Genomic DNA, 16,221 nt, shown 5'->3' on the forward strand with positions numbered 1-16,221 from the left:
GAATATGGCAGGGTTATACATGTTTGTGAGCGCCCAACCCTCCCCTAAACTGGGATAGTGGTGTAACAGTACAACAGAAGAAAAAAAAAATGTAAAAATCAGTTGCAATTGGATTAACTCAAAAGATCGGTACGAGACACAAAAAACAACTAACATTAAGACAATAGACACAAAGCACCAAAATAAGAGTATTTGCAGTTACTGAAAGTTTGTTCGAAGCCAATTACAACAAATAAATAAATCTTGTTCTCCCAGACTAAAGTATCAATCAGTACACAACCAACGGAATTTGTCATAAACAGTCTGACCTTGTATCTCCCCCTAGCCGTGTATAACCTTGAATACATATACAGTTAAGGTTCTCAGAAGGTGGTGGTCCAAAGGTTTTAACCATCGAAATTTTGCAATAGAAATGATAGCTAGAACCAGCAAATTTTCTTCAAGGACCACCAGGGAAAACAGATTTTGATAACTCTGCGATATCTGTTATATACAAAAATAATCCAGTTTGGTTACTTTAAAAAAATTTGATAGACAAGATGTCCTTTTCGATCATATACCAGACAAACACTGACAAATTCTTTACAGTTTAAGATCATTCATGAAAATCAAATGGTCGGAGCTTTAAGCCGGATTTGTTTAGCAAAATTGAGTTAGGAAAGCATAAAGAAAAAAATGTTACGAACACATCGATTTCTTCTAACCAATTTTCTTTATTTTAACATTTATTGTATAATTACATCAATGCCGAAACAGAGCACTCTGTATACAGTCATGTCTACCGAATGAACTGACGTATCTTAATTTTCTCAGTAATAAATCATCGTAAACTTCGTTTATGTCATCCAACATAAAAAAAAATCTGCTATATTCGACGGCAAATTGATTTTTTGTTTTATTGCTTCTTCTACAGAATATCTCCAGAAGAGGTCCAGATTCTTTTTTTTGTACTCACTTCACCAGAAGACATTCTGGAGGTGTACAGAATAGACCAATAAAACACGCCTCTGGGAATTGATAGTAAATAGTAAACACATGTCATTTCTAGTATATTTTTTTTAACATATCACAGAAAAAGCGAAAATAATTGAAATTAAATGAAAATAAAAACGGATTTTAGAAAAAAAGGGGGAGGGCTAAAACAAATTGTCCTGTCCCCAAGTACCTATGATTAAGGGCACCGAAGAACATAACTATGTAACATGACAATAACATCAATAAAAGAAAATCGAAAGATACCAACGGGATAATCAAACTCAAACTCCGAAAAGTCAAAAACGAACTAACTGAATGCAAGGATTTGTATAGTCTATACAAATCCTTGCTGAATGTCATGGCAAAAAAACGAAAAACGACCAAAAGACTAAACAACTGTACACAAAAGACGACATAAAAAACTAAAGACTGAGCAACACGAACCTCAACAAAAACCGGGGTGATCTCATGTGCTCCGTGAAAGAATAAAGCAGATCCTGCTCCACAGGTGGCACTCGTCTTCGGTTGCTCATGCAAGTACAAAGCCGGTGATAAGTCTAAGACGGTATGTCACATTCGAGGAGAACAGTACGGATTGTGGAGACGATGCAATTGTAACATAAACAGATATTTTATAACGGCCAACCATGCAACTCATGATGTAAAATATTCAACTTCACCACTTGGAACTCTTGGTTTAATAGCTTTCTTGGAAGCAGCAACCCTCTACTAAGGAAATCATGATAATAATTGCAGATTTGGTAATAAAAAAATATTTCCGCAATTTATAAAAACTAAAAGCTTTTCAGTAAGGATTTCTAGTACAGTTCACTTTGAGCATAACTAAATGAGCCAGATGAGCTTAACATGCTTAAGTAAGCCCAGTTTCTTGTATTTTGATACAACGTGATTACAGGTTTATATTCTGGAATGTCACGGAATTTCTGTTTATGATGTCTGTTGTCTCTTCAGAGCTTATGTTTGTAATTGTGTTGTACTTGTACCGACTTTAAATAAAGCGTTATGTCTCATGTATGTTTTATGCCAGTTTTGTTGAAAAACAAAATATTTGTGTTGTGGATGTTCACATAGTACCAATCTGTTTCTTCTTCTTCTTCCTGTATCTTCCTCCAGTGGTCAGGAGCACATCAATTTGAGAATACGGAATATTATATAACTTTAACGGATATTATTTTTTTATTAGTATTTTTTAATATATATCAGCAGTGTGTTTTAAATAAGGAAAATTCAAAACTACCGGCAAAGGGCATGACAACGCCGATTTAGAAATTTATACACACTCCGGTTGAAATTCAGAACGTCACCCAGAAGATCAGACAACGATTAAATAAGTAAATACTGCATTTGGATTACACACAGTAAATATAGTTCTTAATAGGTAAAATGAGTTTAAAATTCCTAATTCCGTGTGGGAATTGGATGAAACAATTGATTAATTGTTATAGACACCTGTGCCTGTGGCTGTGACTGTGTTATTGCAAGATACAGACCCCATGCTGTAAGACAGTCAAATCGGAAGCAAGTCAACTCGCACCATTGCAAACTCGTACAATGTTAACTCGTACCACTAAAAGTCAACTCGTACTAATGTTAACTAGTACCTACCATTGCGATCTCATACCCCATTGGCATTAGAAATAAGCTTGTTTGCTTTCATGGGTTATCCTTGGGTTAAGCAGTCAGGGGAATTACTGAAATAAGTGATTTATGAAATGGGTCTGTCTTTTTACCACCGAACACCACCGCACACCGCCGAACACCCAAAAAGACCACTAACCCTTAAGAAAAACAGTAATGTTACACAGTCAGGGGACTTACTTAAATGAGTGATTTTCTAAATCACTGATTCAAGTAACATTATGTCCATAAAGGTTGGAAGTAAGAGTTGTCTTTCTTTAATAATCACCTATTTAAGTAGTACAAATTAATCACTAGACTTAGTGATTTAATTTTATTGTAGCTTTAAATATAGAATACTAATGATCCAGGGACTAATTATGTTGTTAAAATTATCAGAACCAACATCTGTGTTGATAGGATGACCAGGTCATGTTAGGTGATGACCTTGTACTAAATCTAGGATAATGACATAAAAATCACTTGTTTAAGTATCATACCTCAATTTCCTTCCAAAAATCACTTCTTTAAGTATCATTATTTTAATAACCCCCACTAATTTCAACACCCCCGAACAGTGAAATTTTTATCGCGAACAGTAGAATTTTATTACATAATCTATAAGATGAAACCTTGAACTTAACAGGAAAAATACTCCCACTGCTGGGAAAAATCTGTTAAGAAAGTATCAGTTCATTATGTAAAGCCATTTTTATAGCATTTTTTCAACTAAAATAGAATTTGCAGCTAAATGATTGCATCAAAGGCATAAACCTTGCTGCTTAAAAGAAGCAAAAAATTCATTTTTTTCAATTTTACTAATGAAAAGATATTATCTAAACGCTATGTGTTTAAAATTTTGGTAAAACTACAAAATCACAATTTGTGACAAAACTTCGAATTTGCTACTTAAATAAGTGATTTAAAAATCACTTATTTCAATAAGTCCCCTGACTGTTACACAATAAAACAATAAAATCGATTAAATTACATAAAATTTATTCCTATTCTCATGTTTTCCCATTTTTATGTGCATAAGTGATGTTAAAGTTGAGAATCAAAAATTAAAAAAAAACGCTTCCGGATCCAGCAATAATTTTCTGGATTTACATTGTCTGTATTTCATTGTATATTATCTTATGGTCTTTACTTATCAATTATTAGAAATGAATTGTTCAAATAAGTTAAAACATTTTATTTAATGTGAAATTATCACAATAATTATATTTAAAAAATGTTAGACTTGAAAGTGTACTGTTCTGACAACAGCCCTGTGATAGATCCGTGTTTTTACTCGCTTGGCTTTATAATAATTAATAACTATATTTCTGATCTAATTTTCTATTCTACAAACTACATATATACATTTACTCTACAAATCTACAACTCCACACTGTTTGGCTACACGTGCTGTCCTTATCTATAAAATCATGAATATTCATCAGCTATGTAGGCGTGTCAAAATCGCATCATACATGTACACGATAATGACCAGCCAGTACACACTGTATTATGATTTCATTAACCAGTATTGAAAAGATAAATATAACATCCCCGCCCACAAATTAGAAATTTTTAAAAATTTCTTACTGGTAAATGAAATCTATATATAAAAATTATGATTATAAAAAAAATCAATCTGAAACAATCTATTATATGCAAATAAATTGTACTTTAATATACACACATTAAAAACAAAACCAAAAGTTCTCATTAAAATACTATGTTTTAAATTTAGTAACTGCGAAATTTGGTAATCTAAAATAAAAAACAAAAAATATAAAAGAATTAGAATAAAAGATTCTTTTTCTTTGTTAAAATATGCAGTTAAAAAGAGTATTATGTCAAAATGTAAATGAAAAGAGAAAACAATAAAACATTTTTCAATTAGAATCGATGATCATGGTTTAAACTTAATGACCAGTGTAATTAACTTTAACAGTTTTATTTTCAATTCTTGAAACGGAAATTCTGTTTATCTGATTTGTCAAAATGACAATTTTACATTTCATTTCAGGTGACAACAGGGAACCATGATGAAATACTGCGGGGACCAGTTAAACATTACAGACATATGGATTGATGAGGGCATTAATCAGTGTTTCTTGGATACTGTGACCTCTGGTTTACTGTTTGTGTTCATGTTGATCTTTGGTTGTTTACAGTGTTCAATGTTCAGAAAATATTCTACACCAATAGATACAAATACCAAGAAAGGGACATTAGGATTCACATTTCAGGTATGTACACACTAAGAAAGGGACATTAGGATTCACATTTCAGGTATATACACACTAAGAAAGGGACATTAGGATTCACATTTCAGGTATGTACAAACACCAGAAGAGGGACATTATGATTTACATTTCAGGTATGTACAAACAGAAAATATTCCCACTGAGTAGATAGAAAAACCAGAAAACGAACAAGTAATTTATATTCTAGACATAGCAGTTTCAAAACGTGTAGAAAATAAAAGCCTTATGATAAGTTTTAACATTTGTTATACATGTATACTGCCAGCACTGGAAACATGTGATCAATCTACTTTTTCACTCTATGGTAATTGTATTTGTTTTTCAGGTTTTGTTTTCATTGATATTAGCTACAGAACCAGTAATTCATGCAGTTCTACAAGACACAGCCATATTTCCTCAGAAAGTTTATGGCTACCAGATACTAACAATGATAGCTTTGTTCTTAGCCTGGTGTGGTTCTATTAGACTCTTGTTTCTGGAGAGGAACAAAGCCTTGCCCACCATTCCAACAAGAGGACATGGATTAGTTCTACTGATGTTGTGGACTCTTGCTCTTATTAAGGAGCACCTCCCATTGATATCATGGTGGAGCAACAGATACTGGTGGAATATCAAAGGGTGTGTATATAGTTATCTTTTCATCAGTAACTGTTGGTTATGAATTAATGATTTTTCTGCAAAAGTTAATTATTGCTTTTTTATGAATTTCAGATGGTCAAAATTATTTTCAATGTACTATAGAAAAAGTATTAATTTCTTAATTGCAAAGCAAGATTAATATAACCTTGTAGAGAAAATTTCAAGAAGCAAATTAAATGTTGCTTTGCATTTATTTAATTGTGTTGGACTGTCCTGTTGAACTCTATCAATATGAACTAAATGGCCTTGGTGGCGGAGTGGTCTAAGAAGTTAATCTATTGTATTATTAGCCTGTCAACAGTTGTGAGTTCAAACCCTGCACATGGCAGGAACGTCCAATCTTAATTGACTAGGATTGCCAGTATTTCACCAAAGGTCAGTGTTTCTACCCTGGGACTCTGGCTTCCACCACTAGTAAAAACTGACTGCAACGATATAGCCGAAAGTGGCTTTAAACACCCAACAATCAATCAATATAAACTAGTCATAGGTGTGTGCATTAACACAAGAAAGTAGTCTAAATGAGTCAAGATATTGAAACCAAGACAATCTTTTAGAAATATCTACTGTCATCATAACTGTTAAACATCTAAGCCCTAAAATGACAAGAACATTGGAAAAACTGTTATAATGGCATCCATAACATTACTTTTAATGCAGTTTGTACCTGTATTAGTAATTCAACCAGAGTCAGGGTCAATTTAGAGCTTGACCTATTATACAAACAGTTGTTTATATCGTTGATCATTGTTTGTTGACCTTGAGATATCTGTTTAGTTTTGTATCATTGGTTTGCTCTCTGATTGAGGTTAACCCCACATCTTTTGTTATTCATATACATGTATATTGAATAGTATTTATTAATTTTCAATATATATTTATAAAATTCTGAAATCATGGTAATGCAATATCTTGAATAATTCATATGTATTTATTTTATATCTTTCAGTGATTCCAACAAGATAGAGTTTGGATTATGGGTGGTCAGATATGTTTGTACGATAAGTGTATTTATAATAGGACTTAAAGCACCTGGATTACCCAGAAGTGTCCATCAGTTATTGGTCAATGATGAAGATGCGGTGAGTTCTTGAAGGGATGTCACAGTGTATAAAAAATGACCTGGGACATACTCTGATAAATGGTGGCCAAACAAACTTTACATCCTGTATGTGCCTGTCCCAAGTCAGGAGCCTGTAATTCAGTGGTTGTCGTTTGTTGCTGTATATCATATTTGTTTTATGTTCATTATTTTGTACATAAATCAGGCAATTATTTTTCTCGTTTGAATTGTTTTACAATTGTCATTTTGGGGCCTTTTTTAGCAGACTATGCGGTATGGGTTTTACTCATTGTTGAAGGCCGTACAGTGACCTATAGTTGTTAATTTCGGTGTCATTTGGTCTCTTGTGGAGAGTGTCTCATTGGCAATCATACCACATCTTCTTATTTTTATATGTCCACCATGGAGGCCCTATATGTCCATCATTATACCACCGTTTTCTTAATAAATACACGAGGTATTAACAAATTGCCAGTCAAGGGTAAAAGGATGTTCTGATTACCTTTTAGTGATAATATGAATTGGCTTTCAGGTGAAGTGTCTTAGGTAAATGACTCTGGTAATGATGAAAATTTAAACTAGAGCCTGTGTCGCTCACCTGATTCTACTTTGGTTTTGGAAATAATGTAAAAATAGATTAAAATCATAACAGATACCCTAATAATGAGTAAAGCCAAATTTGGTTTAATATTGGTCCTGTAATTTTATAAAATATCCTGGTGGCCATCTTGAACAGTAAATTGGCAACAAAGTAGCAACACTTCATCAGCACCTCATAAGAAACATTTATGCCATGTTTGGTTTCATTCCATTCAGTGCACCTCTAGAAGAAGCATTTGTATGTATTTCCCATAGGGTTTTATGTTAAAGGAAGTCCCCCCGCTGGCGGCCATCGTGGAAGAAGGATAAGCTTCAAAGTAACAACACTTGGTCAGCACTTCATAGGGAACATTCATGTCATGTTTGGTTTCATTCCATTTAGTGATTCTCTAAAAGAAGACATCTGTATGTATTTCTCATAGGGTCCTATGTTAAACTAAGTCCCCTGCTGGCGGCCATCTTTGATTATGGATCGACTTCAAAGTAACAACACTTGGTCAGCACCTCATAAGAAACATTCATGCAATGTTTGGTTTCATTCTATTCAGTGGTTCTCTAAAAGAAGACATTTGTAAATATTCCCCATAGGGTCCTATGTTAAACTAAGTCCCCCGCTGGCGGCCATCTTGGATAATGGATCGGCTTCAAAGTAACAACACTTGGTCAGCACCTCAAAAGGAACATTCATGCCATGTTTGGTTTCATTCCATTCAGTGGTTCTCTAAGAGAAGACATTTGTATGTATTTCCCATAGGGTCCTATGTTAAACTAAGTCCCCTGCTGGCGGCCATCTTTGATTATGGATCAACTTCAAAGTAACAACACTTGGTCAGCACCTCATAAGGAACATTCATTTTGGGCCAGGTGAGCTAAAAAAGAAATAAAATAATACAACTAGTTGAAAATATAGTATGATATCTTCAATATAGAATAAAATTGAGAATGGAAACGGGCAATGTGTCAAAGAGACAACAACCTGACCAAAGAGCAGAAAACAGCCCAAGGCCACCAATAGGTCTTCAACACAGCGGAAAATCCCGCACCCAGAGCCGGGCTTCAGCTGGCCTAAAGAATAATGTATACTAGTTCAGCGAAAATGGACTTCACACTTAACTCTGTAACATATAAATGAAGCAAAATCGAAAAACACAAAACTAACAAAGGTCAGAGGTTCCTGATGTTCACTTGACAGATAACTGCCTGTCGGTATCAGTTATAATACATTTGAATTTTGTTTACGTAAGCTTACAAACTTATAAGTGGAATGTGAAAACACTACCATATCTCTCTCATTTTCAGATATTCTCATTGATATTAAGATAGTGTGTGTATAAGAAACAAAGTTACCCCAAAAAATGTTTGCCACAAAATATTGTGTACGAAGGTGTAATTTCAAGTTAAATATCTTTTTGGGTTAAGGCTAGCGCTGTTGCTCATATTTATTTTTGCAGGTTAGAGGTAACCAAGGACAGAAATCTACATGGTCAAATATCTTTTTATTTTTACAGGAAAAGGGTAACCAAGGACAGAAATCTACATGGTCAAATATCTTTTTATTTTTACAGGTTAGGGGTAACCAAGGCCAGGAATCTACATGGTCAAATGTGTTTAAGAAATTAAAGATCATGATTCCTTATGTGTGGCCAAAAGGAAGTTTATGGCGACAGAGTTTAGTGGTCTTATGTTTGATATCTCTGGGTATCGGCAGAGCTGTCAATGTTTTTGTTCCTATTTATAGCAAGTATATAGGTAAGCATATTTGGGTGTCTATTGATCAAGTGTTTGGGTATCTGCAGAGCTGTCAATGCTTTTGTCATTGATTTAGATCCAGTTTAATTTACTTCAAACGTTAATGCTACATTTAGCGCCATTTCATTTTACCATTGTTAACGTTACTATATCTTTTGTTAATGTTGTACTTTTATTATGTAATATGGTATTTATATATTGAGTTGAGATTACACAGTCAAACGAAATGGAGTTGTTTACTGCCTCTCCATACATTGAGTTTTCCCATTAGTCAGTTTTTGTTCCTATGTACACCTTTTGCCCAGATTTTTATTTAGTCAAATAGGTCACGTTTAACTTTGTTTGCTTTATTAACATCCTTACTTAAACATTCTTAATGGTTTATACAGCCTTTTTAGACTTGTATTAACTGGATTATTTATGTTTAAGCTATACCCATAATCATATACTTGGAGCAGTGAATGTTCAACAGTTCAATTGTCCAATAAAATCATTGCTTTGAACAACTGGCATTGTCCTCCTTTTTGAAATTGGAATGTCTTCTTTAACTAGTGACAGAAACACATACTAGATCACCTAATACACAGAACCGACATAATTCAAATTCTTTATAAAAATAAGATGTGGTATGATTGCCAATGAGACAACTATCCACCAAAGTTCAAATGAAGTTGATGTAAGCAATTATAGGCAACCGTACGGCCTTCAACAATGAGAAAAATCCATATGGTATGGTTGGCTTTAAAAGGCCCGACATGAAAAATATGAAACAATTCAATTGAGAAAACTAATTGCCTAATTTATAATAAACAAATTTACGAAAAAGAAATATGACAGACATGAACCAACGACAACCACTTAACTACAGGCTCCTGACTTGGGACAGGCACATAAAGAATGTGGCGGGGTTAAACATGTTTGTGAGCGCTCAACCCTCCCCCTAACCTGGGACAGTGGTGTAACAGTACAACATAAGAACAAACTATAAAAATCAGTTGAAAAAGGCTTAACTCATCAGATGGATACTAATAGAAATACATCTAACAAAAACACAGAGTGGACAGGTACTTGTACATCCCAAAAACAAAACGACACTTAGTACAGATATGGAATTATTTTATAGTTGTATATTGTGTTAAATTACTCTATTACCAAAACAGGAGGATTACAAAACTTGCCACTTTTCTACATTGAAAATGACTAACCTGTGGACCTCAAGGTCTACTGGTCTTGAAAAAGCATGGAGTACATATTAGCTTCAGACGCATGAAATTATTAAACGTGTTGTTTTCAATTTTTTACATCACTGGGTCGATACCCCTGCTGGTGGACTATCAGCCCCCGAGGGTATCATCAGCTCAGTAGTCAGTTCATCGGTACTGACATGATTTATAACAAACGTTTCTAAAATTGCCCGTTTATAAATTTTGAAATTATAAAGAAACTAAGGTTTCAACTCCCTCAGGCAAAGTTGACCTTAGATGGATTTGGCCATTTGTTTTAGGTATTTTTGTCATATAGCTCTTCAACTGTTTCGGTACTTATACATCCCTCGGATTTCAAATGTTTGGCTTTGAGCGTTCCTGATGAAGGTAAATCCAGAAAAGCGCTTCGGACGCATGAAATTAGTAAAGGTGTTGTTTTCAATATAAAGTTGTAATGAGGACCTCAGTATTACTTTGCAGTATATGATTTTAATGTACTTTTTATTTTGGTACCTTTTATACTATTCTTTTAGGGTAAACAAATCCTTGCATTCAAGAAATAATGGAAAGAAAAGATAGGACTGTTTTTCTTGGTATGCCTTATTTAATTGGTAAATTTTTTATTTCAGTTAACAGTTTAACAGTTGTGGTCCAGTCATCTGAGGACATTGCAGTGAAAAAAACTGGTCCAGAGTTTAGATGGGACTATATTCTTATCTATTGTGGTCTGAAGTTTTTATGTGGATCTGGTAGGTGATAAAATTTGGAAATTGAAATACCATTTATATAAATACATCAGATTTTACCTGACCAAGCTATTCAAACACAGATAGTAAGTAAATAGACAGGAAATCAAAATAGATATGCCTGAACTAATTTACCTAGTTCAAAGAGAAAGGGGTGACTTATGACAGTCATTGTATTGTTTCAGGAAAAAACTAATTAAAAACCTTGAAGGAAAATTAAATCATATGACAAAAATAAATATCCATATATTTTTACAAACTTCAAATAGAGTAATTTGTTTCAGCCTAACAATCAAACTTGGAAATAATAATGTATCCTGTTTTTTGTCTCACCTGCGACGAAAGCGAGACATAGGGATTGCTTTTCCGGCTCAGGCTCCAGCTCCAGCATCAACAATTGTTAAGTTTTCTGCTTAAGTTAGTTTGATAGGAACTACTTGTGATAGATCATTGATATTTTGTATGAAGTTACATTACTATCAGTACATATCAGTTTGACAACTATTTTGATGCCCTGCCTGCCCCCTAGGTCATGGTCCAGTGACTTTGAATTAATTAGCAATTTTCAATGTTAAGTTTTTCTGCTTAAGTTAAATTGAGAGGAACTACTTACAATAAACAACTATATTTTCTATAAAGTTATATTACTGTCTGTACATCTCAGATTGTCGACAATTTTCAGGCCCTGCCCACTAGATCATGGTCCAGTGACTGAATTAATAAGCAATCATGCTGTCCATCAGATCGTCTTTTTCTGAATTTTATGCTGATAGACGAGACATATCTCTGTGTCAACAGTTTAATTTTTTATTGTTTTTTTGTTCAATCCATTTTGTGTTTTTTTAAAGCAAATCAATAATGAATTTTGTATAGAATGAAACTAGACAGTATGTCATACCATTTATGGTCATGATTCTTGTAATTTATTTTCTTATTGAAATATATTTTGTGGCTTTTGTGAATGTTAAATCTTGTACAGCTTACATTGGAAATCAAGAAAATTTCACATAGAAATTTAGTAAATAAAACCCCAGGAAACAAGCACGGCAGATATTTTTTGTTTATATCTCAAAACAGCTTTAATTACTTTTGATGTTTATTATAAACCTTGTGTTTACAACTGTGAGAGAGGAATTTGTCTTGTCTTGTGCTTGCATTTTATTTTGTTGTTTTTAGCAACATCAGGGTTTTTGACAAACATGAGGTCATTTTTTTGGATACCAGTTCAGCAATACACTACAAGAAGAATATCTGTGAAATTGTTTAGTCACCTACACAAGTATGTACAACTTAGATATACATTAAGCCCTGCATTGATTTATGATAATAAAAATCTTACAAAGAAATGAATTCTCCACTCAAATGCTTACAATTGTTAGGAACTTTTAAGTATAGTACTGTGAATTTATTATTATTGTGGAGTTCGTGGGTATAGGTAATACTTGAGTTTTGATGTTGAACGAAGTACACCTTTTCTATAGATTTGTATGCAGATTTTGGCAAAACCATGAAATCAAATATCCATGAAAAAAAGTTTTCCTCAATCCACAAAAATAAATTAATCCACAGTTCTGTAAATTCAGAAATTTTTCGATTTTTGTTGAAAGGACAAAAATGCAATGTTAATTATTGCGATTTCAGGAAAATTTGTATGGAGTTATATGTATCCGATATCAGAATGTTCTTATTATTGCGATACTCACCCAGTCACATAATTTGCATTAATAAAAACCTCACAATAATTTCTGAATTTACAGTAAATAGTATGACTGAACACATTTTGGTGTATGGAATATTAAACAAAACGATTTCTAGTTGATTAAAAACTCATCCATCCATTTCATTTGATAGTATACCAATTTTAATTTCAGTTTTTCATTATAATAACCGAAACCATTTCAAGAGTTTATATAAATATTTTCCCTGTTACGAGTGACTAATGATAGTAGTTCATAAAGTTTTCATTATTGTCATCTTTGACTTATGTCATTGAGTATATTATACAAATTTAATTTTCAGTTTGTCATTAAGATGGCATCTATCAAGGAAAACCGGAGAAGTATTACGAGTGATGGACAGAGGTACAACTAGTATGAACAGCCTTCTAAGGTAAATATACACCAACCACATTCATTGGTTTATTACTTGTAACAGCAAAGTCTCAATACTGTTCTATACACATTTGCTAAAGATACCCATGGATTTTATCACTGATACTTATAAAGAACAGTGCTTATTAGAACTAGCAGGGTGACAAGATTTGCTCTTATAGAATTGAAATGGGACATCTATTGGTTTGACCATGTGTTTTTAAAACAATTTCAAAGAATTCTATACAAACAAAATGTCTTCCATTTATGTGTTGCGCTATTTATTTGAAAATTATGTATAGAAATGTCATGCTGTAACTGTTCAAATCTTAGTCTTTGTTCTATTGATAATTGTCTTATTCTTAATGATACTACATCTCCTTATTTTTATACTTATCACTTATTTACTGATTATTATTTACTGTTAATTCTACATTAAACTTTTTGTGTTAACTTGGGCACAAGCATACTTTCCACTTTCATTAGATGCATGCAAGATATATTTTTCGTCCTAAAGGTACATATTGGCCATGCTTTGAAACAAACATGTTTAACCCTGCCACATATTGTGTTTGCCTGTCAAGAGTCTGTAATTCAGTGGTTATTTTTGGTTGCTGTCTGTCAGTTTTTTTGTTTGTTCATTGTTTTGTCATTATTGAGTTATTGGTTTTCTCGCTTCAATTATTTTGCATTTTGCCATGTCAGGGCCTTTTATAGTACATTGTACAGTATGGGTTTTGCTCATTGTTAAGGCTGTGTGATGACACACAGTTGCTTACATCCTTATCATTTGTATTCTGTTGGATGGTTGTCTCATAGGCAATCATACCACTTTTTATAGTACTTAAGTTGTGTCTGATAAATCACTCCAGGGGGTATAATTTTCAGCTATGTTTTGTTCAACATTTTACCAACTAAAATTGATATAACAATTGCTGTGGAATATTTTGTAACCAGCTATATTTTTCTAATTTCAGCTATGTTTTGTTCAACATTTTACCAACTATAATTGATATAACAATTGCTGTGGTATATTTTATAACTGCCTTCAACTACATTTTTGGACTCCTTGTATTTCTTTGTATGGCCATGTATTTAGGTATGTTAATTTTTTACAACAAACATGAAGAAACATTAAAACAAAAATTACAGAATTTTTGTTATAACGCAGTCATTATGAGAATGATTTTTAGAATGGAATATTTTATAAACAAAAGTTACATCTTAAAGCAGTCCAATATTTTACAGTTTTATGTCAGGTTTTACATATCTTTAAAAGTCAAGTTAAAATCAGATTATTAGCAGAAACATTATTTCTACCATCAAATATTCTGCACACAATAATATCCCAATATTTCACATTAATAAATCATGTAAATTTCATGCATCTTTGTAAATTCCACAGGTCTTACAATATGGATAACAGAATGGAGAACTAAGTATCGCAGAGAAATGAATTTAATGGACAATCAAATAAATACAAAGGCTGTTGACTCCTTGCTCAACTTTGAAACGGTGAGACAAAAAAATGTCAGGTTATAGATTATTGACAATCAGAGAAATACAAAAACGTTTGACTCCTTACTTAACTTTGAAACGGTAATACAAAATATATCTGTTCTTAGATTACTGACAATCTGAGACATGAAAAAGCTTTCATACCTTGGCAAAAATTTGTTCATAAATTAATTACAATCAGAGAAATACCTAGGCATACATTTTTTCTTAGGTTAATGACAATCTGGGAAAGGCAGAAGCTTTCATACCTAGGCATACATTTGTTCTTAGATTACTGACAATCTGAAAAAGACAGAAGTTGTTGATTCATAACTCAACATTGAAACAATAAGAAAAATTACTTGAAAAGAGATGATAAGGTGAATCAAATCATGACACAAAATCACTATAATCACATGAACCAAAGGAGTTTTATTCAGGGCTTCCAAAATTATTTTTAGCTAGCCGGACATTTTATATATTATCCCGATTTTAATCCCTTAAGACTAAATAAACTAAAGGCAATTATGGTAATCAGTTGCCGAGTTGGCCATCCCAATGATTGACATTAAAAAAACCGATATTAAACTTTCTTTGATTCAAATTCGAAGTTCTGACGTAAACTGTTAAATTGGCAGTGCATCATTCGAAGTGTGCAACATCAGCGTACTTATATCGCCTTAGACTCTTTATTTGTGCAAAATAACGTTGTCGAAAACTTTACTTTCGTTTTTATACCGGATGTTATCTTGACAATGGTAAAACATGGACCAGAGACCAGGGCTTCCAAAATTTCCTGACGACAGCCGGACATTTTTCAAAGAAATATTTTTGACGGTCAATGATCAGCTGGATACTTAAATGTAACTGAGAGGATGCATAAATTGATATATGTGTCTAAATAATTAGTAGTGTTATATGCAATAAAATTATTTATAACTGTTTTGTTTTCTTCATTCTAAAAATAAATAAAATATTATCCTCGGTATTGTGTCATTTTTCTGTGTATCGTAATACAGTAACCATCATTGCATCAATCAGCTTCAGTACCTGACTGTTCTCATGTTTTTGTTTCTGTTTATATAATCTATCTTCTCTCTGTGAGTACTTAACACTTTGTAAATTAAGGCCATCTTATTTGAAACTGTTGATGTTGGCTTTAATTGCAGTACAACTTGATCATCAATACACGTGATACTTTTCTTTTTGTGTATTGATTACCTGACCACGTGACTTTTACAACTAATGCGGTATTTATAGATAACATTGAGGAGGCCCGATGAAGGATATTGTTTTAAACCGTGTAAAATCTACTGAACAGTGATAACATTTTTCTTTGTACAATTTCCCAACCTGATTTAGAAAATAAGGAATAAATAAAAACATACTCAGTTGATAAATAATTTAATGAATAACAACATGATACCTACCAAGCTTATCCTCATAAGTTGATCTAAAGCGTCAATACCTAGACTACACCTTAGTCGATCATAATTCCCACGGCAGGACTTAACTTCACGTCGGACATCACCTCTTTCTCTATAACATCGGAAATTGTCTGAATAAATTCGGAGCAGGCATTGTTCTCTTGATATAATTTAGAAGTGATCACAGCACCATTTAACTTAGTTAAATCATTTATTGACTGAAATTTGTCCATTGGTTTTTCCTATATATTTTAGTAAATTTTCCCCTTGAGAGTACCCCAGTATTTAACACGATGTACAGTGTTAAATAAAATAATATATATCATACTTATTC

At 32.8% G+C, this 16,221-nt stretch overlaps 1 protein-coding gene across 1 annotated transcript in view; it reads left to right on the top strand.

Annotated features, from left to right (window-relative positions):
- The first annotated feature begins 2,269 nt into the window (after positions 1–2,269).
- The window catches only part of LOC127731235 (ATP-binding cassette sub-family B member 6-like), a 32,937-nt gene continuing 18,985 nt past the window's right edge, over positions 2,270–16,221 (top strand). The window contains exons 1-10 of the mRNA XM_052240229.1: positions 2,270–2,374; positions 4,631–4,853; positions 5,197–5,489; positions 6,460–6,592; positions 8,739–8,922; positions 10,757–10,876; positions 12,050–12,152; positions 12,893–12,982; positions 13,941–14,062; positions 14,369–14,478. Of these exons, the coding sequence (XP_052096189.1) occupies positions 4,647–4,853; positions 5,197–5,489; positions 6,460–6,592; positions 8,739–8,922; positions 10,757–10,876; positions 12,050–12,152; positions 12,893–12,982; positions 13,941–14,062; positions 14,369–14,478 (1,362 nt within the window). The 5' untranslated portion in view covers positions 2,270–2,374; positions 4,631–4,646. The remainder of the gene's footprint in view (positions 2,375–4,630; positions 4,854–5,196; positions 5,490–6,459; positions 6,593–8,738; positions 8,923–10,756; positions 10,877–12,049; positions 12,153–12,892; positions 12,983–13,940; positions 14,063–14,368; positions 14,479–16,221) is intronic.

Source organism: Mytilus californianus, unplaced genomic scaffold (assembly GCF_021869535.1).
Source record: "Mytilus californianus isolate M0D057914Y unplaced genomic scaffold, xbMytCali1.0.p SCAF_2, whole genome shotgun sequence".
NCBI lineage: Eukaryota > Metazoa > Mollusca > Bivalvia > Mytilida > Mytilidae > Mytilus > Mytilus californianus.